The sequence below is a fragment of the Neopsephotus bourkii genome, unplaced genomic scaffold (assembly GCF_033783945.1).
Source record: "Neopsephotus bourkii isolate Nb327-2 ecotype Australia unplaced genomic scaffold, CSIRO-AGI_Nbou_v1 NB_951, whole genome shotgun sequence".
NCBI classification, from domain to species: Eukaryota; Metazoa; Chordata; class Aves; order Psittaciformes; family Psittacidae; genus Neopsephotus; species Neopsephotus bourkii.
Window position 1 is genome coordinate 1013026 of NW_026901445.1, and position 26771 is coordinate 1039796.

General features: G+C 47.7%; 1 protein-coding gene across 6 annotated transcripts in view; it reads right to left on the reverse strand.

Annotated features, from left to right (window-relative positions):
* TLL2 (tolloid like 2) overlaps positions 1 to 24484 on the reverse strand; it is a 508271-nt gene extending 483787 nt beyond the window's left edge. For 3 of the 6 annotated variants that reach the window (XR_009726296.1, XM_061358699.1, XM_061358695.1), the window contains exon 1: positions 24241 to 24483. Coding sequence is in view for 5 of the 6 variants with exons in the window: in XM_061358699.1 (XP_061214683.1) it covers positions 24241 to 24391 (151 nt within the window). In the remaining variant the exon portion in view is untranslated. Of the gene's footprint in view, positions 1 to 24240 lie in introns of all 6 variants that reach the window. The other 3 variants (XM_061358696.1, XM_061358697.1, XM_061358698.1) reach the window with 1 other exon arrangement.
* Between the last annotated feature and the right edge of the window lie 2287 nt (positions 24485 to 26771).

Consider the following 26771-nt stretch of genomic DNA (forward strand, 5'->3'; position numbering starts at 1 on the left):
CATTTTTTTCCATGCTAATATAATCCAAAGCCCCAAGCAACAATCGCATGCAGAAAAGTAACACTTTGCACAGCTGACTGCTTCAGCCCAGCTTCTGCCAGCTCAGGGTGGATTCTCTCCTGCCCCCCTTTCTCCCACCACCACAAATATTCACAGCAATCATCTTATCTCCATACCTTCAGCATTTTTGCCTTAAGAATTGGCAACACTTCTGTCCTAAGTAACTAAGCATTCGGGTCACTGGAGTTTTCTGCCTGCCATTTGTAGTAGTGCATCCTTATTACCAAAGCACTAATGCAAAGCCTATTCTGCTCACAAACATGACCTCCTGGCTGAGATACCAGGCTCAGGCATTCAGGTCCTTATTCAACACTGCTATCTTGGTACTATGGGTTAGGAGATCTTGACCTAAAACATCACATCCCCCTCAGCAGATATTCCACAAGAGACGCTTTAGGAACCTTATAGTCACCAGCTTCAGTCTTCTGGGAGGAGAAAATCCAGGTCAAACCTTCTCCTCAGGTAATTCTGATACCATGGGACTTGCCCTGTATTTATTCCTCAAAACTAAGTTGAGGAATAATAACCTTAGAGATGACAGAAGAAAATGTATGACTAAAACTGCACTAAACCTAAAGCACATTTGGAATGGTTCAGTACCTAAGCACTGTCCCACCACTGAGGACATTTTACCAGTCGCACCACAATGCAAAGTGACCATTACACCTTATTTCATTGCATCATCTGGGGAGGGATGTTTGACACAGTAGGTGTCAAAAACTCACTGTTCTCACCCCAAGCACTTCAGCAGAAGAATGGGTGATCCCAAAGAGGCAGGAAAATCACTGCCACCTGCCCACCCACAGAATAAATTGGGTCATAGCAAAACCGAACATAAATGAGACCATTAACTAGCTGCATCCTCAAAGAAGGAAGGCAGCAACCCAGGCCTGTGTGGAGCAAACTTCAAGGAAAGCTGACAATTTAAAACCACATGGTCCTGGATGAAAGGGGGTAGCTCATGATAGATCACTTCTATTCAAGGGCCATACAAGGAAAGCAAACATAGGCTTGTTTTACTTATTGTTCTTTATCAGCCAACACCAGGAGAGGAGTGTTGCAGCACTGCTGGAAGAGAGAAAAGAAATGGACAGCAGGCAGGAAAGAAACGAGAGCTATTTACAGAGGATAGATAATTTGAGCTGTTTACAGACCTCCCCTCTGAGAGCTTGGGGATGGGAGGGTGGCAGGGGAGTGGTTTCAGCCATTAAAAATACAACGTGAGAATCCATTAATTTTCCATAGAAACAATGTCGTCATAGAAGCGAGACAAATCCGATCAGTCATGCAAATGTGCTGATGTTAAATTCTCAGGCCCGGGTGGGGAATTTGGGTTGCCAAAAACACAACAATGAAGAGATCAGAATGAGATTAGCAGCCAGAGAGGCTGCGGCACTGAGTGGCATGGTGGGGGCATAGGCTGTGACCAAAGGCACCCCCAGACTATAGTGGGGTTTGTGCCCTAAGGCAGGCATAGGTGTCCCACCAGAACAGACAAAATGCCACCCTTGCATGAGATGTCAGGAACTGGGCAAACGCCACATTCCTGCTCTGCAAACCAGTAACAACCTTCACAGACAACTGAGCTCACTCCAGGGAATGAAAGGCTCAGCACTCCACAGGACTGCAACCCTCACAAGGTACAAAATCACAGTGTCAAGGAAAAGCAGGAGGTCATAGCAGATGAAACAGCAGACAAGTGTGTCTCATAGCACAACACAGCAAAGCAGAAGGCAAGATAAGCTTAGAAGACAAACCAAGGAGGAAGCAGGCTGGCACCAGCAGTGTCCCAGGGACATGCTGAACCATGATGCAGTCTGAAACACGGCATTTGTGTTTTATTAATAAGGGGCAAAATATGAAAAAGCATTTCTCCCCTCCCAACTAAAAGAAACAACACAACAGCAAACCCAACAACCAAACACACAACAAAAGGAGACCAGCAGATTTTATCTCCTTTCCTTCCTCTTCCCTCTAAAAATCAAACTTTACAAACATGCCCCAGGGAAGATAATACACCCAGAAAATTATAGCAGCACCCCGAACAGGAGGAGTGGAAACCACCCACCCTGACAGCAGAGCACAGCCCTTCCTTGCAACGAATCCAGCCACCATCCTGGACTGGCCTCAGCATAAGCATTTAGGAGTTAAAAATAACCTTGCAAAATGAAGTGCTCCACCCCCTACAGCACACAAAACTTCATCAGAGTAACACCTGTGGCAAGGATGCTTCTGGGTAAGGCTCAAGGCAGGCAAAAATGGTTCAAAGAAACTTCAGAACAAAACAAAACAAAAAGAAGAGGTCAAAGCGCATCCCAAGAGATGTTTCACCCAGCTTTGTCCATAAGCCAAACTATCAGTGTTTGTCACTACAAACAGCTGTCCAGTCCACCTTCTAAGTTTGGTTTTACACTTGAAGACTTTGATGCTACAGTAACTGGAATCCCCTCTGCACAGGATCTACCTGCGCTTGCATGGCAGCTGCTGGTGCTCAAAAGCCTAATGAAGGTTCAGCCCATTGGTGTCTGAGAAGGGGCACTCACACCTGCACTATGCACCTCAGGGAAACCACCTGCTTGCCCAGAAACAGGCATTTGCCAAGTAACTCACCTGGGTCACAAAAACCCAATCTCTAGTGCCATGTAACTCAAAGAGGTGGCTTTCCCAGAAGGGGACAATCCTGCAGGATACAACAATGCTCCAGATGGGAAGTGTGCTGCTAGCTCAGCTCAACACAGTCCACAGCACAGGCTTCTGCAAGGCCACCTAGTTTAGGGAGACAACTACAGTCCCCTAAACCACTCCATGTCCCTCTGGTCATTCCCTGACTCTTTTAAACTCCTAAAGGAAAGTTTGAAAAAACAATTACTGCCTTTTCTCATCATCTGTATAGAGTAAACAGGGTCTTCTGCTTCCCCTTCTGCAGCTCATAAGCCTTGTCAGCAGCCTGTTCAAATACCTCCCTGGATTTGCACCTTTAGAGACACATAGCAGAGGGTCCGGCCAGCCAGCCCACCCCAGCAGACACTCAAGTCTGCCTCATGATGATGAGCATTACAAGACTGTGAGCAGCACACCCACATACAAATGTTGCACTGAGCAGACATCCCTGTGTGGAATACAAGTTACAGTTCTACCCTCATAGCAGAGATTCACATCCTGCATTGACCTTCCCTTAGTTGGCTCCTTCTGATGTCCCAAAACCTCTTCTGCTCCTCAGCCCTACCAGCAATGCTCCCAGCACTCTGCTTTCACTGCTTCCTCACCCCTTTCTGAACCCTACTGCCTTAAATTCTCTGCTCTTGCCTTTCGGTGCTGCTGTCCTACATCAGCTAAACTCAGCCACACAAACATCTGCAGCACCCATCACTGCAGTCTCAGTAACTCCCACCCTTGTCTATCCCATTGCAGTTGGCACATGTAAAGTCAATGCTCTCAATATTCAAGGCCATTTTTTATTGTCCCAGCCATACACACCACTGTGAGCACCTAAGACTGTGCAGCAACACAATCATCACAGTCAACAAAGCTCCGCAAGGATTTAAAGTTCAGAGGCAATCACAGCTCCAGTTACAAAGGCATCAGCTTCAGGTGCAATTTCTCCCTATGTAGATAGAATTGGTCTCAAGATTCACACCCAAAAGCCACAGCAATCACAATGTTCTGCTTTCTTCAACAAGATCTCTCTACTATTTACTAAAATTGCTCAGAAAGGTGTAGCAATGTGCTCTGATCAGACTGCAGGGCTTTAAACTAGTGTTGATACACTACCATACAAGTGAAAAACAGTAGCAGGAGAGCTATGGACCTACAGTCTTCTGTTTATACTAATGATCCTGCACCAGCAGGGAGCAATCAGGAAAGCAGTGAAGGGTTAAGTGTCATTACAGCCGTTCAACTTATTTATATAGTAGGTGCCCGTAAGGAGTCGGTCTTTATCAACACACATCCTTCAACATTCTGGTTCTCTGTTTCGCTTCAAGCGCTTAAATACATCTGGGTGAGGACATGCTCCCCACTTCGTAAGCAAGCCAGCTGCACCGTTCACTTGCTCAAACATCAATGACAAAAGCCTGCTCAAGAATATGCATCTGTTTCACGTATGGCTCATACAGCTAATTTAAACAGTTTCCATATGTTGCCAAAAAACTGTGACCAAACGCCACTTGCAAATAAATGGAGAGATTGTCTAGCTTACACAGAGAAGTTTCATCACGCAGCTCAGAGCAACAGCTCCTTTGTTCCCAGGTCTGCCTGTGCTTCCCCAGTCCCTTCTGCAGTCAGATGCAGCTGACCAGTCCAAAAGCTGCCTCCTCCCAGGACTGTACCACCACAGCAACACTCTTTATGGACCACAATGAGCAGTCTTTGGAAAAGACTGTAATGAACACCCCACTATGTGAAGATCATAGAATCATAGAGTAGTTTGGGTTGGAAGGGACCTTTAAAGGTCATCTAGTCCAACCCCCTGCAGTAAGCAGGGACATCTTCAATTAGACCTGGTTGCTCAGAGCCCTGTCGAGCCTGACCTGAAATGTTTTTAGGGATGGGGCATCTACCACCTCTCTGGGCAACCTGTTCCAGTGTTTCACTACCATCTATCAGGTCAAGCAGTGCAACCAGCTGGTTGCACTTATTCATAGGACAGGCATGCTTTTTGCTCAGCCCTCATCCAGACATTACCATCGGGCACCAGGCTGGAGCTGTTAGAACTCCTGAAAGCACAAATGAAGCTCTGGGGCACCATGTAAGCTATAATTTCATGTTTCCACATTTTCTGAGCCATCTGAAATTAGCATCTCACTTTTAATGCACCCATTATGGCTCCCTGCTCAGTTCCAGCCTGGCAACAGGGCGTTTGCCATATTACAGTTAGACCATGTCCAAACTAATGCTCTGTAGCTGGGTAGATGGGAAGACTGAGCAGATACACAGGTAAGGCCTCCACTCAGGGGTATTGCTCTCCAAAAGACAGATCTAGTCAGAGAAGCAGGCAATAAGTATCTCTATTTGGAAATGCAGGGGAAGCTATTAGGAGGAAAGGGCAAAGTACGTGGATGCCACTATTTCCCTTGTCAATAACGGAATGTTGTGCTTGCACCCCAAGAAAGCACAGTGTGGGATCCGTGCCTATTGGAACAGGCCTCACACAGCAAAACCCACCTCATCTCTTTAGACAAAGCTTGCTGAAAACAGGCACCAAACAGATGTCTCTAAGAACCACCAAAAGATCTGTTTCTCAGCCTGTCCTGAAGAAGTGAAGCAATTTTTGTCACAGAATCCAAGGCAGAGCTGGACGTTCCAGGTCCACATTCCAGTGCTCCTCCATTAGAGAGACCATCCCTCTCTTGAGGCTGAAAGGTTTCAAGTCCTTGCCACTTCACAAGGCAGTCATGCTACAGAAAGGGCAGTTGGATCAAGTGAGTGCATTCAGCACCATGCTCACTTGCACACTGGGATGTCTCTCATTGCCCAAGGCAAGGGGATTCACTTTCACCAAAACTATCCTACTCCTACACCTAGTGGCCTTCCAGAAGCATCCCCTCCCTCTTTGGGCAAGCTGTCGGGGACCACAGACACAATTAACGGAAAGCCCCCTCAAACCTGACGTGGGGTGAAGCACATGAAAAATTACTCATGCAATTGATTCACATGGTTTCCATCATTCACAAATTCCGACGCATAAAGTGGAGGCATCGGATTTGCACATAACCAATCCAGACAGCTGCAGATTTCCATAGGCACGAAGCACCTGCAGGCAGAAGCCACTCTTCATGTGGCTCCCATTAAACAGTTTGAATGAAAATGCTGTGTGATTCAGCATGGTAACTGCAGCCACCTCTGCTTCCTCCACTGTTAGTGCAGGATCCTCTCCAGTTCAGCCTCTTCCCGTGGCTGTATAATTCCCAAATTATAGGAGTTATTTTATGCCCTGAACTCTGCAGGAAGTCCAAAGCACATTCAAGTATGAGGCTACAGTCATGGAAGGCTGCCCTTAGAGAGTGCTAGGACCATACCAAGGCTCTCCATCACAGTCTGTCTCCTTAGCTTTTGGGGATATCACTGCAGAACACACAAGTCTTATCAAGAACAGAAATCAGTGCACTAGAGATTGCTTATAGAAAGAAAATCAACACACTGCCATCTCCAAAGGCAAGGTGGTGGAATTCATACAAAATATAAGTAGACCCAGCTCTGGGCTGGAATCAAAGGCTCTGAAGTCAGGAGAATTTCAGGTGGAAGCTGTTCACCATTTAAAGGCCCTTCATGGCACCTGGCATTGTATCACGTTTCAGCAAGTGCAAAGAGCCAGCAAAATACTACAGTGTTAATTTGAAGGAGGCACCGTTAATCCTTCACCTCCTAGGGAAGGCCAGTCTAACTGAGCTCTGTCCTGTCATGCAGCAAGACTGGCTTAAAGCATCCAGCAGAAGCTGACATTCGACAAGGCTTCTGCTTCATGCGTATGCAAATACGGTCTACCTTCCACACTTCCATAGACTGCTAACTCATTCTTAGTGCTTTATAGCCACATTTGATCACTTACACATAAAATCTCCTACAACTTCCTGGAAACTGGAGGGTCTCAGCTATGACTGTCCAGACAAGTCAGCATGATGAGACAAGCACATGCACAACAGAAACATCATCTCACTGTGCACTTACACGGCTTGCATAATTGTTGGTTTGCACTCCCTGAGGCAGCTGGTTTTCTCTGTTTTCTTCCTTTCCTCCTTCCTAGTCACTTGTTCCTATGGTTTCTCCTGTGCTACCACAAGCATTCACAGGACTGAGAAGCAACACAGTAAAAACCGACTTGGTCCTACCAAGTCAGTAAAAACCAGTTTGTTCTCAACTAGATGAGTTCCTCTTTGCACTCGGCTCCCACAGTTCACTGATACTGGGAGAAGAAATATGGGAGGGAAGACTGACTTCCTCAGCAGCAGCCAGATTTAAGTGGTCACGACTGCAGCATCAGTGGACGTGGATGGCTTAGAGAGCAGCTGTTCAGCCCTGCTTAGGTAGTGGATGGTCTTCAAGTATGCCCATCCCTCCCTTTCCAGCTTTGCCCTGAAAACACAGCATTACCCAGAGTTACTCATCCCAGACTCTCACAAACATTCACACAAGGTTATATTAAATATATAACCCTATAAATATATACCATAACTACTTCAGCTGGCCATCCCTCTCTGAAACACCCCGGATGCACCTAGTTCTGCCTGTATCAGAGCTCCACCCCCTCCTCTGCAACAGCAAGTACGTGCAACTTTTACAAGTGATCTGTATGCTCCCATGTCAAACACCCAGAAAAGAACAAAGGTAGCAAGGAGTCTTGGAAAGACTGGTGCCACAGCTCACTGAAGACCACGTAGGAACAGTGATGCAGAACACTGGCATGCACTCTGCCATGGTGCCACACAGACGTCAAAAAAGACACAGGCTTTTTTCATCCTTGCTCATTGTGCACTTCTCTGGCTCTGCAACAGAAAAGGAAGGATCTTGGTCATCACCAGTCCCTTTCACCCCACTCCTGGATCTATCCAAGGAGCAGCATCATGCAATTGTGTTAGTGACCATTGCAACACATAAGCAGGGCTCTGCTGAAGGTGCAAACTTCAATTTTGATATTTTCCAGCCTTAATTAAATCTCTTTACTTTTGGAATGAAGACAACTTATTCAGGAGCGTGCCTATCTTCAAAGTGGGAGGTTGTGGTATGACAAAAGCAAGGAGCAAAGGGGAGAGTGGAGAGAGATGCTTCGAGACAGTTGCCAGGATTTAACAGTGCCAGTAAGGTCTCCCTGTGTTAGTCTTACTCTGAGGCAGCAAAGCCCACTTTTGGCTAAAGCTCTAAAAACACTCCACAGCCCCAGGCAGACCAATGTCAGGAAAAACTCCAGCCCAAAGAGCTGCAAACAAGAAACTACTTCCAGTTTCCCAAAGCCTTATGCCAGGTCTTGCCATAAGCACCCCTGAACATCAGCAGGAGGCAGGGTCACCAGCCCCCTGGAAAAAAAGGAAGGCACCAAAAATGGGAATTGGCTCATTTATTGCAGAAGGACACTTGTGCTGGGTCAGTGCTCCAGCATTTGCTCCAGGAGCTGCTGGTTTTCAACACCTCCTGCTCCTCCAGAAGAAGCTGCAGACAGGGGATTAGCTCAGCAGGAGAGCCTGAGGAAGCTGTAGCAAACCCCTTTCCTTCCCACCATTAGCAGAAAGGATGAGCAGGGAGATCTGCCCTTGGCTCGCTCTCTCAGGGCCAATCCTGGATCAGTGGAAAGCAAAATGCAGGCACATTCCAGAAGGGCTGGAAAAAAACTTCCAGCTATTGTAGCAACCCAGCAGCAGCAGATCTGCTTCCCCTCCTGTCAGTAATCCCTCTGCAGCCACATCAACACCCACCAAACGCCAGTGCTTCCCTGCATGGTACACACCTTGCACAAGATTAAAACCACCATAAAGCAGCATTGCCCAGCATGCTGGTCTTAGAGCTGTACTCCTCTGATTCCCCTCCAGATTTTGAACAGACATGCAGTATAGTGGGGAGCAAACCTTCATCCGCTCTCCATGCACCTGCAAGAGAGGACAGAAATCCCCCACCATCAAATACTGAAGAGCTGAGAGCAGGCAAATCCACTGCTGGAAAGAGTTATTACCAAGATCTAGGAGTCTGAGGAACTTTAGCAATGTAATAAATGTAAAAACATAACTTAGTTCCCAACATACCATTCCTCAAACAAAGCAACCAACACAAGACAATTGGTTCTCCATAATCAACTATACAAGTAGCTTATGTCCATGTTTCATTCATTTATTGGGACCTTACTGCCCCACATCAGCCTTCTTTATACACATTCAAACACCCCACACTCAACAGTCATGCAATGTACACTCCACTCTGGAGCTACATCGGTATGATGGAGACTGTTGAACTACAATGCTGACAAATAGATCACATAAACATGTCAACCGCTCAGCAGGAGGAAATTGGGAGCAGCAAGAGCCCTAAATTTCTTGTGTCCCTAGTAGGAACTGATGCAACAAAAAGAGATACCATCAGCACCACAAAGAAGCAGCTTGCATCCAGCACAGAGATTTATCCTTTGTTTGTATTTAATGCTGGTTAGGTAGGATGAGTACAGTTCAGTGTCCCTTTACGTTAAAGGTGTTCCTAGTGCAGGACATTGCACAGCTGTCACACAGGAACTGAGTATTGTCAGATGGGAAACCAGTATTGCCATGGCGGGTGATGGCTTCACATGCTAAGGCTGGTTTTGTCTCCTCAGCAGTTCTGACTCCACAGGAAAGGTTACAAACCAGTGAGAGAATGTGGCATGATGGGTCAGAGAGCAAGAGAAGGACAGGCGATGGGTGACCAATGGCATGTACCTCCTTTCTCTACTGCAAGTAAATGAATGGGCCCATTCAAAGTTGTACTTCAAACCCGAGTGATCCACCTGCAAAAGATGCTCCAGAGAGCCACTAAGCAATTTCTACAAGGTGTGGATCATGGCTGCTATTGTCCTCAACATTTCCCTCCCCCAGCCAGTATGATGTCAGAGTTCTTAAAGAAAGGATTTTCTCGCAATAGCAAAGCATGAGTAATTTTTGCTATTAAAACCATCTGTGTTCCACGTGGAAAGCTTTGACCTAAAAGGAGACAAGAATGGAAACTGGTAGGCAACACTTCACTAAACCTCTGCAACACCTGATGTACCAACTCACAAGTGGATAAGAAAAGAGAGAAGTGATGTTGTAGCTAAGCTCTGGCACTTCTTATCCCAGAAGGCTAAGGATGCTAAAAGCTTATTCAGGTCCAAAAAGAAAGCAGACAAAAGACAAAGCTATCCAAGATTGTTAAAGACAATTGGCCATCTATGGCTGAGGGATTGTGAGCCTGCCACAGTCAGGGAGAATTTTTTGACTTTTGGCTCTGTTTTACCCTGCTTTTCTACACCTCCCTTGGCATTTGCCCAATGGAAACAGACTACTGAGTTTGTTTTGAGGCAGACCAGCCATTCTTAAGTACTAACAGAACATTTCCAAGGGATCGTTTTAGCTTTAGCAAAGCTCCAAATACAAAGGAATGGATTTATAAAAGGCTTTTAGAAAGTATTTTCCAAGTCCTCAGCCATCTTTTTAGGGTCCCAACTAACTTTAAATTTCTGTTCTGGACCGTTTTTGGTGGAAAAGAATAATTTTTCTAGAGGGCCTTTACTAAACCAGCAGGATGTAATCATCTCTCTGGGATGTTCCTAGAGAGAAGTCACAATAAAACATGCGGTATTGTTGACCAAGGTATGTAAGCAGGAAAGGAACGATGCGGTTACCACCTGGGAAACTGCTGAACATGCAGAGCCACAGACCAGTGTTCATGGCTGGAAATCTTCTCCATTTCCTCCACTTGCAGTTTTACTCTGAGCCAGCTCAGGGAGTGACAATAAGAGGTTGGATCATTCCTGCCCAACCCCTAAGCACTATGAACAGTTTCAGAAATGAAGGGGGTGTTCCAAAGAGCTTGTTTTGCATTGACCAACTTCCAGGCAGCAAGAGGGAGAGAGAGAAAATGCAAGGCTGAAATCACCCCAGACACATTCAGCTCATTCAAAGCTTCCAGCAGCAGGATTTACCCAGAGCTTAAAGCAGTTCTCTGTGACTCTTTGTCACAGGAGTGTAGGTACAAACAAACAGGAGCCAGGACAAAGGGAGTCAACACACATTTTATTAGTAAAAAGTTAATCGGCTTAAAGTGTGCAACTAAATAAGCAAAGCTTACATTTAAGTGACCCGCCAAGAAAAGATGCCATGGAAATAAAGTTATAGGAAATACAATATAGTCTCTATGTTCTTTTGTAATCCAGCATGATAAATATTCATGATTCTGGGTTAATGGGGTACCCAGCTCTCAGCCACCACAATAGTTTTTTGTTTATTCTCAAGACCATGAACTTTGGAACCATGAACCTGAATTTCAGGACTCTGCATTCATGCATGTTAGCAAAATTCAAGGCAAGGCAGGGGGACGGAGGCAACACCAGTGCGACAGTGTGACAGAGGCTGTTGGTAGGTTTTTGTAATGAGTAACAAGAGCCCCAGCATGCACAGCACTGCTGGTCTATCATCATCCTCTGCCTCCCCACCTGCAGCAGAAGAGGCACCATCTGCAACACAAACCTATCCATCACCTCCGGTCCCTCCAGGACATGACTCATTCCAGAGTTTCTCCAGAGGAGCACAGCATCCTCAGGCTGGCCCTCGAGGAAGCAGCAGCTGTGTGCATCACACAGCAGCACCATGGAGCAGAGGAGAGGTCTGCTCCTTACCTGTGAGGAAGACCTGCACACGACTAGAGAATAGATTCAGAAAAGCCCTGCGGAGAAGGACTTGGGGGTGCTGGTTGATGAGAAAATGAACATGAGCCAGCAGTGTGCGCTTACAGCCCAGAAAGCCAACCGTATCCTGGGCTGCATCAAAAGGAGTGTGACCAGCAGGTCGAAGGAAGTGATCCTGCCCCTCTACTCTGCTCTCGTGAGACCTCACTTGGAGTACTGTGTACAGTTCTGGTGTCCTCAGCATAAAAAGGGCATGGAATTTTTGGAACAAGTCCAGAGGAGGGCCACAAGGATGATCAGGGGACTGGAGCACCTCCTGTATGAAGATCGGCTGAGAAAGTTTGGGCTGTTCAGCCTGGAGAAGAGAAGGCTGCGTGGAGACCTCATAGCAGCCTTCCAGTATCTGAAGGGGGCCTACAGGGATGCTGGGGATGGACTCTTCATTAGGGACTGTAGTGATAGGACAAGGGGTAATGGGTTAAAACTTAAACAGGGGAAGTTTAGATTGGATATAAGGAGGAAATTCTTTCCTGTTAGGGTGGTGAGGCACTGGAATGGGTTGCCCAGGGAGGTTGTGAATGCTCCATCCCTGGCAGTGTTCAAGGCCAGGTTGGACGAGGCCTTGGGTGATATGGTTTAGTGTGAGGTGTCCCTGCCCATGGCAGGGGGGTTGGAACTTGATGATCTTAAGGTCCTTTCCAACCCTAACTAGTCTATGATTCTATGACTAAACAGAATGCCTTGAGCCTTCATAGTGACTGAAAGGGCACTTTGTCATTCTGAAAACAGTCCTGCAGGGAGCAGTCACCAAGCTCCAGTTCTGCATTCACACTGAATAGCAAACTAAAGAGTCCCAAGCCTCCTGAGGCAGCCCCACATCCAGCTGCTCCTTTGATCATGTGTTCTGCTCACAGCAACAATGCCAGCTTTCCTGGTTTTGCTGTGCTGTTTCCAGCGTTTCCACTCCAACTCGTACAGATCCCTGACCCCTCCCAGGGTATGTGAAGAGGCTTTGGAGTTAATGAAGGACATGCAAAAACTTTTTGGTTTGGCTTTGTTTGTTTGTTTAAAAAGACACAAACAAAAAGCAACACTGAAAGTTCAAAGCCTCAAAAGCAATATGAAGAAAACAACTTTTAATGCTAAATTGAATACATTTTAAGACTCCTGAACTTGTTGGTTTGTTTCCCCACTCACAATTAAAAGCAAAGACTGTTATACAATAAGGTCTTAAGGAGTTCTCTGGTGTATTCCACTCACTAGACTACCTACCCTCTCTTTTCCTACAAAACCTTCCCATTAGCTTTTCCCCCTTCTCCAGTTTAAGGCAGCAAACCATGAAACCAACCCTTCAAAAAGCCAGGCCCTGTTTTGTTAAGAGCTAGAAGCACAGCTCTTCACATCAGTGTAGATCAGTCTGGCTGGTCTGCAAACAGAGCTTGTACCCCTTCACTGATGCCTCAGGGTTTAATTGCCCATCTTAGGGAAAGTGCAGCTTAAGATTTGCAGATTAGCAGGATCTTTTCTTCACACATCTTTCCTTAGGACAACCTAGATGACAAACGTGGCCACAGCGAGCTTTATTTCTCCTTTTGGGCAGAGCTTCTCGCTCAGATCAGCTGAACCTGGGCATCAGTAGGACAGGCAGTGCAAAGGCCAGCTGTTTCTCCAGAATACACCATCCTCTAACAATACAAAAGTCTAAAAGAAACAACAATGCCCACCTAGGTTTTAAGTCTTCGACCCTTCAATTGCAATACTTTTTACGCAGGACTACCACAGAATATTCATGCATAAAGAGGAGGGATTCACAAGAGTCATGAAAGTTGAGAGAGTAATACAGTCAAAGTGTACTTTTGGAAGGAAAACTGTTCCTCCAACTAGTGAAATATCTGCCTAGAATCACAGACGGGCTCTGTCTAAAAATCAAATACACTAGTAAACAGCAACGGCCTTCTCAAAACTGAGGTATCCTGCTCACAGAGTATGTATTTAGCATTTACCTTCATATTTGATCTTTGCAAACGCTGCTTTAGCATAAAAATGACTGTCTAGCGGGAGGAATACACAAATGTGCACAGGAGGAAAGGAACTTGTGGGGAAGAAAATGTGGTCCCCATTCCCTGTGTGGAATTTTGCACAGAATGTCCTATTCCTCCTAAAACAGGGGACATCCCCATGGCCTCCCACCCAGCCCTAAGGACATGCCTGTTCCTCCCCACCAATTGCCACAATATACCTCCGTAATGACAAGCCACTACTACAGCGCAAACCTGGCAGCTCCTTCCATTTCACACCGAGCAGAGGTGCAGCTATGAGAGACACAGGCACTGCAAAAGCAGCAGGACCCAGACACCAACACAGCTTGGGAGGACAAAAAGAGCAGGCACACTTGACAGTTTGAGGGTCTCCATTTCACGCATGCTTGCAAACCCCATGGCAAATGCGTCACACCTCTGCCAGGAGATGAGGGGTTGTACAATAGGCAAAAAGGACAGAAAATGCTCTTCTCAACATCTAGGAAAAAAGAGAGCAGCCCGGAGGTTTTACTCCTGATGTCAACATCCCACTCCTAACCAGCAGTTCACCTTGACAACAAAGCTTTCCAAGAAAAGGCAGACTTGGGCACTTGAGCAATGGCCTTGGGAGATCCCAGCTCTCTGCCCAGGAAACAGCAAAAAAACACCCCTCCAGCATATCACATATCACCTTCCTACTGAAGCATGACAAAGAAGAGAATATATGGCAGAAGAGGCCAAAGAGGAGAAAACCAGAAATCAATAGGATCTAACAGAGCGTGACAGAAAATCACTTCCCCCATAAAAAGAGGTTACTTGCCAGGTTAATGAATCTTTTCTGTTCTGTACTTAGACACCCAGGAAATGGAAGGGGTCACAGGAGCAGTGTGGGTGGGAATGCAATCCCTAGAACATGCTTTCAAGAACAATCAAAGGTTAGAGATCAAATCCAGGCAGCGGTCAACTGCACAACACATCAGCAGCTTGATACACTGGCCAGCTGCAGCTCAGAGCGTCACTGAGCAACATACACTTGCAATGTCAACAGCACAGCAAATAACAGGCTTCTCTTCCAGGGCAAGAACAGTCCAACAGGCCACCCCAGCCCCCCAACCCCAAAGGGTCAGCCCCAACAATCAGAGCATCTCAGCCTTCCCAGGTCAGCAAAGCCAGCATAGACAAAACAAAATGGTCTGTGGGTCTCTGAGCCACTGCCATAGAATCACAAAAAGCAGACTGTACCAGGGGTCACACTGGGCAAGTAACTCAGAAAGATCTTGGCCCTGTGGACAAACTTCTCAAAACTCACTTTTAGGTAAAGAGCTGTGCCTTGCTCTTGTCAGGAACACACAGGAAGCAGACAATGCAACAGAGAAGCATCTGGACAATGACAGGGCACAAGATCTGGTGGCCACAGAAGCTTGAACTAGACCTCTGTAGTATCAAACACATCCAAAGACAGGTGCATGTAACTTTGAACTGCAGTTCCTTCTGATTGGAGCCCTGCTGGCAGACTCCATAAAAGAAGCACAGACCCTTGCTGTTTTATCACTCCCCTCCCTACATCTAGCTTGAGCTACTGGCAGTAGGCTACCCTAGAAATGCTTTACTTTAGCCTAAGATACTCAATAGAGGAAATGCAGGTGCATGATTGCCATCCTTTTCAAGGCCACCAAAATTGTAGGTCACTATATTAGGTTCCCCCACTGCCTGCCGTAATCATTTACCAACTGCTGCTCTCTAATCTGAGGCCTCTTGACTCCAGTACAGCTCAAACACCTCTGCCATGCAGCTGCCCAAGCTTGTCCTGCAGCGTTTGCCTTGTTTGCTACCCACTACCCAACCTCTGCAATAGAGACACAGGTAACACAGCCAAAAGCCTTTTTGTTGCCGATATTTGATGCAGAGTCAAAATAGACTTACTGTACAGGATACCTGTTCAAAACAGAGGTAGTTCCATGTCATATCATTCAAGTCTACCTTCATGCCCAAGGACCTGTATCACAAGCTCCAAAGCAGAGCTAGTGCTGGAATTTCTGCAAAAAGGAAGTTTGCAAATTTGTAAAATGAAATGCACTGGATTTGAAAATTCAGTGCATTTAAGTAATTTTATATCTGGAGAATATTCAAGCAAAACTGGTGCCTCACTGAACCAATACCTTTTGCCAACATATACATCGGCACAGACAGAGCTCTGCTTCCACAACAGACATGTGCCCCTGGCCTTTCTGACAGGTATAGCCACTGCTAACGGGAGGCGGGGTAAATAAATCTCTGTCTGCCAAACTTTGCTTTCTGAAATGAATGAACAACCCCCATCAGGTCTCACCTGAAACTCAGCACCCAAAGCACCAATGAAACCAGCTAATTTTGCCAAAGGTCTGAGCAAAATGAAAGCGCTTCTGATAAAACGCTATTCACAGGCAATGCTACCGAAGTTGGAAGTTGCGCTGACGAGGCGTGGGAGACTGGCAACACCCACAGTTATGACATGAGAAGTGGAGAAAGGTAATTCTCAGCACTCTCCAGGACTGTATCAACAAGATTCTAATAAGGAGACAAAGGGACACAACCATACCCCAACATTATCTCTCAACAGGAGGAGATAAAATGCTCGGCAGACTTGAACTCCTGTCTTGGAACACTGTGGCAGCGTTTGCTCTGCAAACAGCTCTGGTGTTTGTGGATGGGGAGGTTAAACAGATGCTTTTTGCTGGGGTGCTGACATTTGCAGGAATACAAAATTACATGAGAGGATGTGAATTTCTGTTCGGGTCTAAAGTGAAGCTGATTCATGGACTGGCAGCAGCTGCAGGTCTCTGACAATTTGTATCAGTCAAACCAGAGGGTGATTTACGGGTGGCTGAGGTTTCGCGTGGGCTTCCTTCTCAACACGCAGTTTAAGACTGCTCTCATTCCAAGCTGGGCTGACACAAACTGGCCAAGAAAGAGCAATCAATCATTGAGAGTTCTTTAATCAACGGCTTTCTTGCACATTCAAGCAGTTTCTATTGACAGGAAACCTTCCTGTTCACAGGAAGTGCTAGAGTGGATCTGAACATCAAAGTACAGGCGCCCTTGGAGATCAGCATTTCTGGGAGCTCAGCTGAAACAAAGGAAGGGAAAAAAAACCCAACAAAAAACAAACCAGAAAACCTAGTAGCTGTATTGAAACAACAGTCCATCCCTTCAATCATCCATCCCTTCTGATCAACAAAAGCACGTTTCAGCACTAGCTGAAAGCAGTGCTGATGCAGGTTCACACCTGCAATACTCGTGATCCAGGACAACCAGGTCATTCAGTGTCAGAAGTGCCTCCTTTCTTCCAGGGCTGCAAATCTCCACAAAGGATACCGACCTGTCAGGTCAGTGTTCTTCCCAGTCCCAGCACCACCTCCTTGGCACAGACAGCTCTGGACTGACTCACAGAACCCAGCCTCACCATTCCCCTTTGGTTTCTGGAAGGAAAGATGAGATGGGCACAGCAGCCCACCGATTACAGCCCATTGAACAGAACTGGTTCATCAAGTGCAACACAGCAAGTAAATGCATACCATAGCAAAAGGCTGCTGTTAGGTGAGCAAGGATGGAAGATCCTACTGATCACTGGGAGAGCAGCATGAATTACTGCTGGGGTGGGAGAGGAGATGGGGTACCCCACAGCCCGGGGGAGAAAGCATCACAGAACACCCAAGGCAGAAAGCAGAGAAGGATTTGAGCAATCCCTCAGGCAGGGACTGGAGAAAGCTCCAGGAAAAGGGAGATGGGTAACTTCTGAAATGGGTCTGCAGGAAACATGGGGGAATCAGGCAGAGAGCACAAGAGTCTCTGCAGCAAAGCCAGTGTGAAAGAAAAGAAAATGGATATATTAGAGAACGGAGGCTAGAAAATCCAGTGTGTCAGGCACACGGCACCTGCATTTCCCAAGTACAAATGTGTGAGCCTGAACATGCTGCAGCGAGTAGCTGTAGTCAACAGCTCCTCCCCGGCCTGGGGCAGCAGCCCCTCACCTGGGAAGCATCCACGAGCACAGTTTGAGCACTGAGAAAGAGCTGGCTTACCAATAAAATGCAGCTAGTTCTTGCATTAGCCATCCAGCAAGGCATAGGCACACTACACAGGAGGTTAGGATAGGAAGAGAATAAAAACTCCAAGCACAACTGCAAAAGTAGAAAATAATTACAGAAGTGGAAAGTGCCTCAAACCAAAATCCTAAGTTTTGTGGACTTTTGAAGCCTCGGAGGCCTGCAGCATGGTTTCTAAATGCCTTTGTCCAGGGCTCTGTGACTTGTTAATCTTACACTACAAAACACCTGAGAAAGGCGCAGTCTTCACTGATCAAACCTGAGCAGGCTATGGACCATGGGATGCACCTGTGAACCGCACCCACACTACACGGTTCAATAAAGGCTCTACAAAAATGTTGTGGAGAACTATCCAGGACAATTCCAAACACCTCTTCCCCACCCCACCACCTTTTTAAGGAAAAGAGATCCCCCTGTCCTAAACTTGCCCATCCCTTGTCCTGTCCATTGCTAAACCCCAAGGTGTAGGTGTAACACTGAGCATTACATCTCACGCACGACAAGTAGATCCAACACACCACAAGAAGTGTCACAGATCATGCATGTTTTTGTCAGATCCCAAGTAGAAGCTGAACACTGGAAGGACTTCAGACCTGGATCTCAAGGGCTGCTTTTCCCAGTTTTGCTTTCCAATTCACCAGGCCAATGGCTTCTCTACCTGGGAATCTCAGCTGCAAAAAACTGATTAGTAGCTATTTTCCCTTTAAGCCACAGCCACTAACTTGTGCTTGACTAGGATTATAATAAAAGCCACCTTAAACCTTCCCTTTGAGGAGGAAGCTTCTGCTGCAGCTCTACCTCAGTGCAAAACACAGCTTCACAAACAGCAAAAGGCTGCCGCACTGAATGTGTATAAAGACAGCGTTTCCAGCAGTCCTCACCCACCTGTTTTCCACCCTGTAACTGCTGTCACCTCCCTAAAGCAGGTAAATTAAAGACTGAACAGCCTGTTCTCTCATTCTTTCCCAGACCACCCAAAAAGGCTCAACTTCCTCCTTGAGCATTTAACCCTTCCCACAGCCTAGAGGGAAAAAAACGTTATGGGAATGATTGCTGGTGAGAGTTTTCTCCTTCCTCTGTAAATGCTTGCATCAGCATCGAGGAATCCACAGACTGGGTTATGTCCCAGACTCTTCCCTCCAAGCACACATGTAAGTATTAGTCGCAAAGACAGGAGGAAGGAAGCTTTCTTTTCTGGAAGCACACATGTCTTCTGATGTCAGGAGACTGGGATTCAGCTCCCAGCACTGCTACACCATACTGACTGCCCTTGGGTACGCTGGTGGCTCCCACCACCATCCTCCACAACTCAAAGCCCCACAGCAGAGGCACTGGTACCTTCACCACAGGTGCACTGCAGCTCCCTTAGGCTTTCCACACCAGCTCAGAGGCTCTGAAGCTTTATGGAAAGTGCATGAGATGTGAATGAGATTCCTCCACAGCATTGTGGGATCCCCAAGCAAAGGGCAGGTTTGCATACACTCTGCTAATGCTCCTGCCATTGCCAAACCAAGCAGAACAACTTGTGAAACTGCAGGAAGACCCTCATCAAGAGCTGAGAGTGCTGGATCCACAGTGCAGCCTGCAAAGGGCTTTCAGTTTGCCCTGCTGCCATGATGGATCTGTGCTTCCCACAGAGCAAACAGCATCTGCATCCCAGTCCAAACTCGAGCAATGCTCAAGCGACCTGGACTGTACTGATCCTCCCTCCCCTTTCTCATTTGTTTACCCACTCAGGGCTTTCAGTTCCTAGCGGTAAGCTCCTCAGCTACCCACAGGAATGTCTGCACACAACTTCAGATGTTTGCCCCACAACCCAAATGAAATCTAACAACTTTTCTGGTGACAAAGCAACAAGGATTACTGCTCTGTTCCCTAACGGTGTCCTCTCACACCTCCTGCCTTGGTTCTTCCCCTCCCAAGCTCACATTCCAAGCACTCCACAAAATCCATCGGAACTAACTCACTTTCTAGGTGCTACCTGCCAAAGCCCTGCGAGCAACAGCCCAGAGCACAAACCATGTCTCTGACTGAAGTCTCATGTAAAGAAGCTGAATGTGTTTGCAAGGCTCTTTTGAACCCACATGCAATTCTTCCCCTGCGTGGCTCTCCTCAGCAACACCAACCCTCCTGAACGGTACTTGAGGCACACGCAGGCAGCAGGAGCCCTAGACCATTTTGGCCTCTGCTGCAGGAGTGCATGGCTAGGCAGGCAGATCCGCCTGCCTTCTAACGCACACGTCTGCACAGAGAATCACCACATTGCCTCTTTGGCGTGAGAGTCAAGACTTGCAGGTTGGCCCGTGTCCAGGCTCAGTCAGACAGGACAAGTGACAGAAGACTTAAGCCAGAGCAGACAGAAACAGGGGACTCCGACACCGAACTCTGTCAATGGACCCCATCCTGGAAGTTGAGCTACTGAGGGAAATGCCAGGTTTTTGGGAAGCAACACTGCACCTCCATGTCACAAAGGGCAGGAGGCGCCATACTAGAGGCCAGAGTACCCAGGAACCGAGATGCTGAGACTAAACAGCAGCTTTTTCTTCTCACCTGCTGATTTTAGGAAGTGGAAAAGAGCCCCATCACAGGCTTGCCACTGGGGGGGGAAGGGGTCATCAAGCCTGTAAACATTCATGGAGCGAGTTACTGACTACTCTTTCCTATTTATGTCTTCTACCTCCCTTTGATGACTGTAGCTGAACTATAGCATCTCCAGCGATCACTTTGAACCTCAGTGATTCTGCTGTTCACCTCAAACTAAAGTTCATATAAGCTTGCACCAAAATAACTACCAGAACAAATTACAGTCTATTTAATTCCTTTGGTTCCAGTTTGCCTGAGGAGACCCAGAAGGATGTTCTTCTTTTTTTAATGAGGAATCCATAGTTCCTCATGCTGCCTGTCAGGCAGCTTCACTCCAACCTGCACCCTGACCTGAGTATCCTTAGCTGGACCCTCTGAGCAGCAGATCTATCTGAAGCACATGCCAGGCTTATGGCATTTTTCTATCTATAACACCGCAGATCTGGGCAGGAACCTTTGTACCATTCCCTTTGAAAAGCTCCAGTGACCTGCTGCAACACTCAGCAAAACCCACCCAGCAGAGTCAGCACTGTCACCTTCCCTGGCAACTCAGACCAACGGCACAGTTCTGCCTCAGCTGCCCCTTTATCAGCCATTCAAGCATTTCCCCCTCTCTTTTGACCCTATAAAAAAGGCAGGAAAGCAGCCACAGATTAGCAAAAAGAAATTCTGAATGCCTGGAGTTAAGAGGTTGAGCACCAGTGCAGTTCTGGCCCATCAGCTAAGCCCTGGTAACTGGGCACATATTTATACTAGCAGCTCAGTAGCTGCAGTGACTGGGGAGGTTACTGCCCTGTGCTGTCCATCCTGCCTTGCTGATGGAGATTATTATACCCTTAGCTAACGCAACAGACAGGAGCGTGTGCCAGGCTTTCCACTTCCAGCCCAGCAGATCAACCATCAACAGTCTGCACTCAACCTCAGGGCATGAGCTGCAGGGGTGAGGAACTGGCAAGCTTTTACTTCGTAACCTGCCAGATCTAAATCCATCACAGCCTCTGGGTCACAGCCATTAGCCTGAAGCAAGAAAGAAGTAAAGCACTACAGTTTTAACAGCTTTGGAAAACATCTAAGTGGAGCAGCAGTTTGTCTTCACAGTGGGCTGAGGCCTGCACACAGTCTGCAGCCACAATACCATGCACAGTAGCTTGTGCCTACAGGAGCAATGGAAACATCACCAAAAGTCTCACAGTGCCAGCTCGGTTTCCACAGACCATCAAACAAATTCCCTTAAAGAATATGCAGGGTACCAGAGCTTTTCACAGTAGGTCTGCAATCATTGCCTCCCGCCAGTCGTGCTTCTAGACAAACACTGACACTGTCCCACCACTGTAGAAATGCCAAAGAGGTTAAGAAGACTTGTCACTGCTACAGCACATCAGGAACAGAGCGCAATAGACTTTCTATACAGGCGTTAGAGAACAGCCCTGACAGAGGCTGTCTTGGATGGACAACTCTGTCTTCACCTCATCTCACAGAAACTGACCTTTTCAGTCATTAATCTTGGCTGAACTAACCCTTCGGATGGCATCTGCAGCAGCAAACACTTGCCTAGCTCTGTGGATGGTCTAGCACTGGAAGAGGAAGGTTGTGAATGGAAGGTGGGGGGCGGGGGGGGAGAAGAGGCAGGGTCTAACATGGGTTCTTGTGGTAGAAGTCCTGCCTGCTTTGTTTTGGGGCTGACTTTAGAAACTGGAGCCATTCAAGGCACAGAGGTAGGTACACAGCATGTAAGCAGTGTCTTGTTCCCCAAGTGCTCTGCACTTCAGGGGTTGCTAAAGCTCACATAGAGAGAAACCGGATCAGAGGGCCAGGAAGCACAGCCAGTCAGGACACACTGAAAGAGCGAGAGCCTGTTTCTCCTATGGAAAAGAAGACTGCAACTTGAGAAAGCCAGTGGCTGGGCTCACCGGTGACACAGACTGCAGCAGAGCTGAAAGCACCGTGCTGCCCTCCACACACACACAGGCTGGTGAGAAAGCCACTTTCTCTGAACAGCAGCACTGGAGCCTCAGGTCAGACAACAGGAAAGCAAAGCAGTGCTGGGCTAGGCTGCTTGGCCACTGCCACCACAGGCAGATGTGCGCCAGCACTGCCAGGAACACCCGCCTGGCCCTAGGCTCCAGAAAAGGACCAGGTGAGCTCCAGAGGTCTCATTCACTCCTGAAGAAGACAGTGGAAAAGTATTAGAGGCAAACACTGGGAAGTCAGAATATAAAGATCATTTCTGCGACCAATCCTGACTGAACTGAATTGACTGGAATAACACACACAAGGTTTTTCTGCCCACCAGGAGAAAAGGTGAGGAGGTACAACGAAGGGAGGCTGTTGTCCAGGCTCTTTTCTGTGTACGTGCAGAAGCGAGAGGTGGAGAGCCTGGACAATGGGGGTACTGCAAAGAAAACAAAGGCTCTTGCAGCAGAGGCAGGTAAATGGCAGGTTAGGGAAATACTTCTTTTTTCCCTTTCTAACACAGGTTCCCTATCTGATGTAGGTGAGTCAAATAAAGTAAACGTTCTCTCTCTGGTGCTTAAACAAGCATTTCTCATCCTCCATGTACTTGACCTGACACTAATACCAAACAGCCCCGAGTGCAAGTGGGGCACACCGGAGGTGATGCCATACTTCTGAGGAGCAATCAAGGATAATACATTTTCAGATAGGAAGGCCAAAGCGCTGCCCCTGCAGGTCTCCAGCTCTGAACCATCACCCTTACCACTAATAACTAGTTTCACTGGAAAGAGAGAGACATGAAGTAATTACCATTTAGAAGCAGCCACAAACACAGCAAAGTATGTCTGGGTGGGCTAATTCCCATATTTATTAAAAAGAACTAATAACACCCCCCCATGCCCCATATATTAAACCACAAATTACTGATCAAGGGAAAGCTTTGTGCAAAAAATACTCTGTGGAGAGGACCAAGTTGAATAAAATCCACCACTCACATCACAGCCTGCATGCAAGGCCAGTGAAACAATGTCCTATACAAGACAGAGGGGCTCCAATAGATGTTGCCATGACAGAGCAAATCTTCTTGAGCAGATACGGCTATGAGTCCCCTAAAAACAGTCAGGAGAGAGCTGATAACAGGGGCAGCTATCACCAAGGGACACTGAGGAACAGCCAGAAGAGCCTTCAGGAGGCAGAGCCCCAACTCAAAAGACCAAGAACACCACATACAAAGAAACTCCTTCCTTTTTTTGATTCCTACATTAAGAAAACAGGACTGCACACATTACCTGTAAATAGAATAAAATTAACAAGGTATTGATTGCAAATTTGCCAGCAAAGAAGCAATTCACAAGACCACGTTTGCTGATATCTGGAACCAGAAGGAGTAACAGTCACATCAAGAGAAAGTACTGCCCAGCTTCCAAAAAGAAAACCTGGGATCATATTCCCTTCAAATTAAGACAGTAGAGGTGACAGAAGCTCTTGGATAAATCCAAAGGTTTAAAAAGGTTACAGAGAGCTCGTAAACAACTGAGCGCAGTCTAACACGGGAACGAAGAACTCTGAAAAAGGGATGGAGGGAGCAGCTGGAGGCTTCCTGGAGAGGATGCGGTAACTTGTACACGGGCAACAGAAAGTATCCGGATACACCGGCGGCTCGGCTGGTGCCGGGGCTGGTCGCTCAGCGCGGCCGGCTTCTGCCTCGCCGAGGCACCCACCGCGGCATCGGGTCGGACCGATCCCGGGCCAGCGGGGTGCCAAAACGCACAGAAAAAGCTTAGGGAGGTGGGGAGGAGAGAACCCCCAACAGTAAAACGCGAAGGACTGCTGGGCTCTTTCCTGGCTTTGCACAGGAGATCCGTGGAGGAGGGGTGGTAACAAGTGGGGGAGCTTAAGAAGCCCCAGACGTACCCTCCTGCCCGGGGCTACAGCCAGCAGGTAACGGGGAAAGGGACAATCAAGAAGCGGCGACCGGTGGGACTGGGAGCAGCAGGGTTCTCGCCGGGTCCCCGGTGGGGTTTGGGAAGGCAGCGGGATGCCGAGGCAGCTCCCGGCCGTGGGGCTCCCGCCGCGTCCAAGTGAGCCCTGGGCTGGTCCCAGCGGGCGACACCGGGACACCGATGGAGCGCTTCGCCGGGACACCTGTGCACCTCCGCCGCGCTTGCAAACTTCTCCCGGAGTTGCAGCCCGCCCGCTCCCCTACCGGCTTTACAAGGGTCGCGGTACTCCAGCAGCTCCTCCGCCGTCTCCGGTTCCCGCACCGTTAAGGCGATTCCCCCTCCGCCTGCCCCCGCGGGAGGCAGAAGTAGCAGCAACAGCAGCAAGCAGCGGAGCGGGCCGGCCCCGCGGACCATAGCGGCGGAGCAGGCAGCACGGCTGCCCGGGATGCGGGCACTGCGCGGCGCCAGCGGCCCCGCCGCCAAGGTGAGGGGCGGGCGGGGGGGAGGTGTGTGTGTGCCGCCGCCGTCAATCAAGGCACGGACAGCCAATCACGGCTGCACCCGCGCTTCTTCCCCGCCCTCGACGGACCCTGAAGCCCCGCCCTTTCCAGGGCTGCGGGGTCCGTCGGGAGCGGGACACCCGTTTCCCGTCCCCGTTCTCGCACTTGGGTGCAAAAGCTGAAACTGTGATACTAAAATAAAGACAACCAAATTCATTAATAATTGCCATTATTATTATTGTTTGCCCCCAAAATAATCACTGCTTGAAAGGCAGCCAAAGAGAATAGTTCAGCTACCTCTGGGAGAAACATTATTATGCAGCGCAGCCTTAAAATCCACATGTACAAGGAGTTGCAAGACTGTGGATGGAGAAAGATGTGCAAAAAACAAACCCAAAGTAAAGAATGGGAGAAATTAAGAAAGATGGGGCAAAGCATCAGGGTGTCTACCTCTCTAATCCACTTTTTAAGTGCATTATAGTAGCTTTCAGGGGCAACTGGGCTGTTTACCTGGAAATTTGGGCTTTGGGATCACCCCGCTGGATGCTGGAGAGCCTTAAGAGCTGTCACACAAGGATCAGCTGTGTCCTTTCATGTGGATTCAACACTGCATAGGACAGTTACTGCTCAAACAAGACATTAGAGTCTGAGGCTGCAGCAACAGTTAAAAGGTCTGTCACCTATTCTCATGCCACTCAACAGACAGCATTAGGCAAAGACAGTACAAACCCTGCCCTGGTGAGCAGAGGCGAGCTGACAAGTGTGCAGACTCAGTGGGGAGTTCTTGGGGTGAAGATTGACACCACAATCACCCTGTGCCATAACTCTTCGCTCCTTCAACTGTGTGCTCCTAGGCTCCCACAGCAGGATCTTTGAGCAGCGTTTCGCATTACAGCACTAGTTCCAATCCCTTCCTTCACTCAGACAGATGATGGTTTGCCATCAGCTATCCATAAACTTGTCACTTCATCTACGACAATGAATGATACCTGAGCATAAAAAGAAACAACGTGATTCAGGCATCTCCTCAGCAGGCTAATGCAGGCTACTGCAAGCCGCTTCTGTTTCTGCCTCTTCTCCTCCCCCCTCCCCCTAATATTGGCTTCCCAGAAAAGATAAAGTCAGGAAATTAATATCCTCTCCAAACCTTTACAGAGGCCAAAAAAGCTGCATCAAACCCTGGCATGAAGACCATGGTCAAAATCTCTGCTGATTGAATGCACTAGAGTTTTCTACAGCTGATGAAACACCCATTGGGTAAAGACAAAGAGCTGGCTGGGGAGCACAAGGAGACTCCCTCACACGTGAAGGGGAGACTGGCATGAGTTACACACTTTGCACACCAAGTAGCAGGTTCTCTACCTATTTTCCGTAACGCACAGCACTGGGGAGACACAGCCCATGTAGCTACCCAGAGGGGGAGCTCAAGAAAGATAAAGAACAGATGTCAAATAAACTACTCCCAGCAAGGCGCAAGACCTGCATTCAGACTTTAACATCAGTGGTTCTGGCAACAGTTCAGCAGAAGACAGAACACGTTTCTTCCACTTCGTGCTTCCAAGCAGGTCTTGAAAGATCAAAGGAGGATCCTGAAGGACAGGGATCCGCAGGTGCAGAGTCTGGATCCCCCCCAAGGGAAAGGCTCAGGCTACTCCAGGGACTGTTACTCACAGGGTAGGAAGAGAAAGCATGAACAGGAATTTCACTGCAAGAGTGAAACACCCCTTTGTTGCACCAGTCTTGATAAAATGAGGCAAAACCAGGACTAACAAGAACACAGTTCAACGGATGGTTCAAGGCTGTGACTAGGACTTACTGCTGAAAGTGCTGCTTGGTAACTTGATTTCCCTGAGGATGCTCATTCCAAACTCTCTGCCCTTCACTCCTCACTGATGGTCACCAAACTGGGGTTGCAACACAAAATGAACCCTGGAGAATATCAGCACTTTGAATGGGACCCCTAAATGAGTACCAAACTCCTGAAGATTTGAAATGCAGCTGACCCAGCCATTGATGAGTGTCCTGAACAGAAACAAGGAAAGGATTGGTAATTTTTGAAACCTGTGTTAGGTTGCTACTTTCTATGTTGTTGTCAGACAAAGAGCAAAGCCTAATGGTTACTTTAAAAGGAAAGGATGATTGACTCTTTGTGCTTCAGAACTCCCAATTCTAATGAGATAACAGCTCTTTCTCTCTACTCTGTAGAGAAGGTGCTGGCAGTATTACTTCACTTCTGAGCTGGAAAATAAAAGCTTGAACACTTGCAAGGGTGGGTCAACAGCTTCCTTCATGAG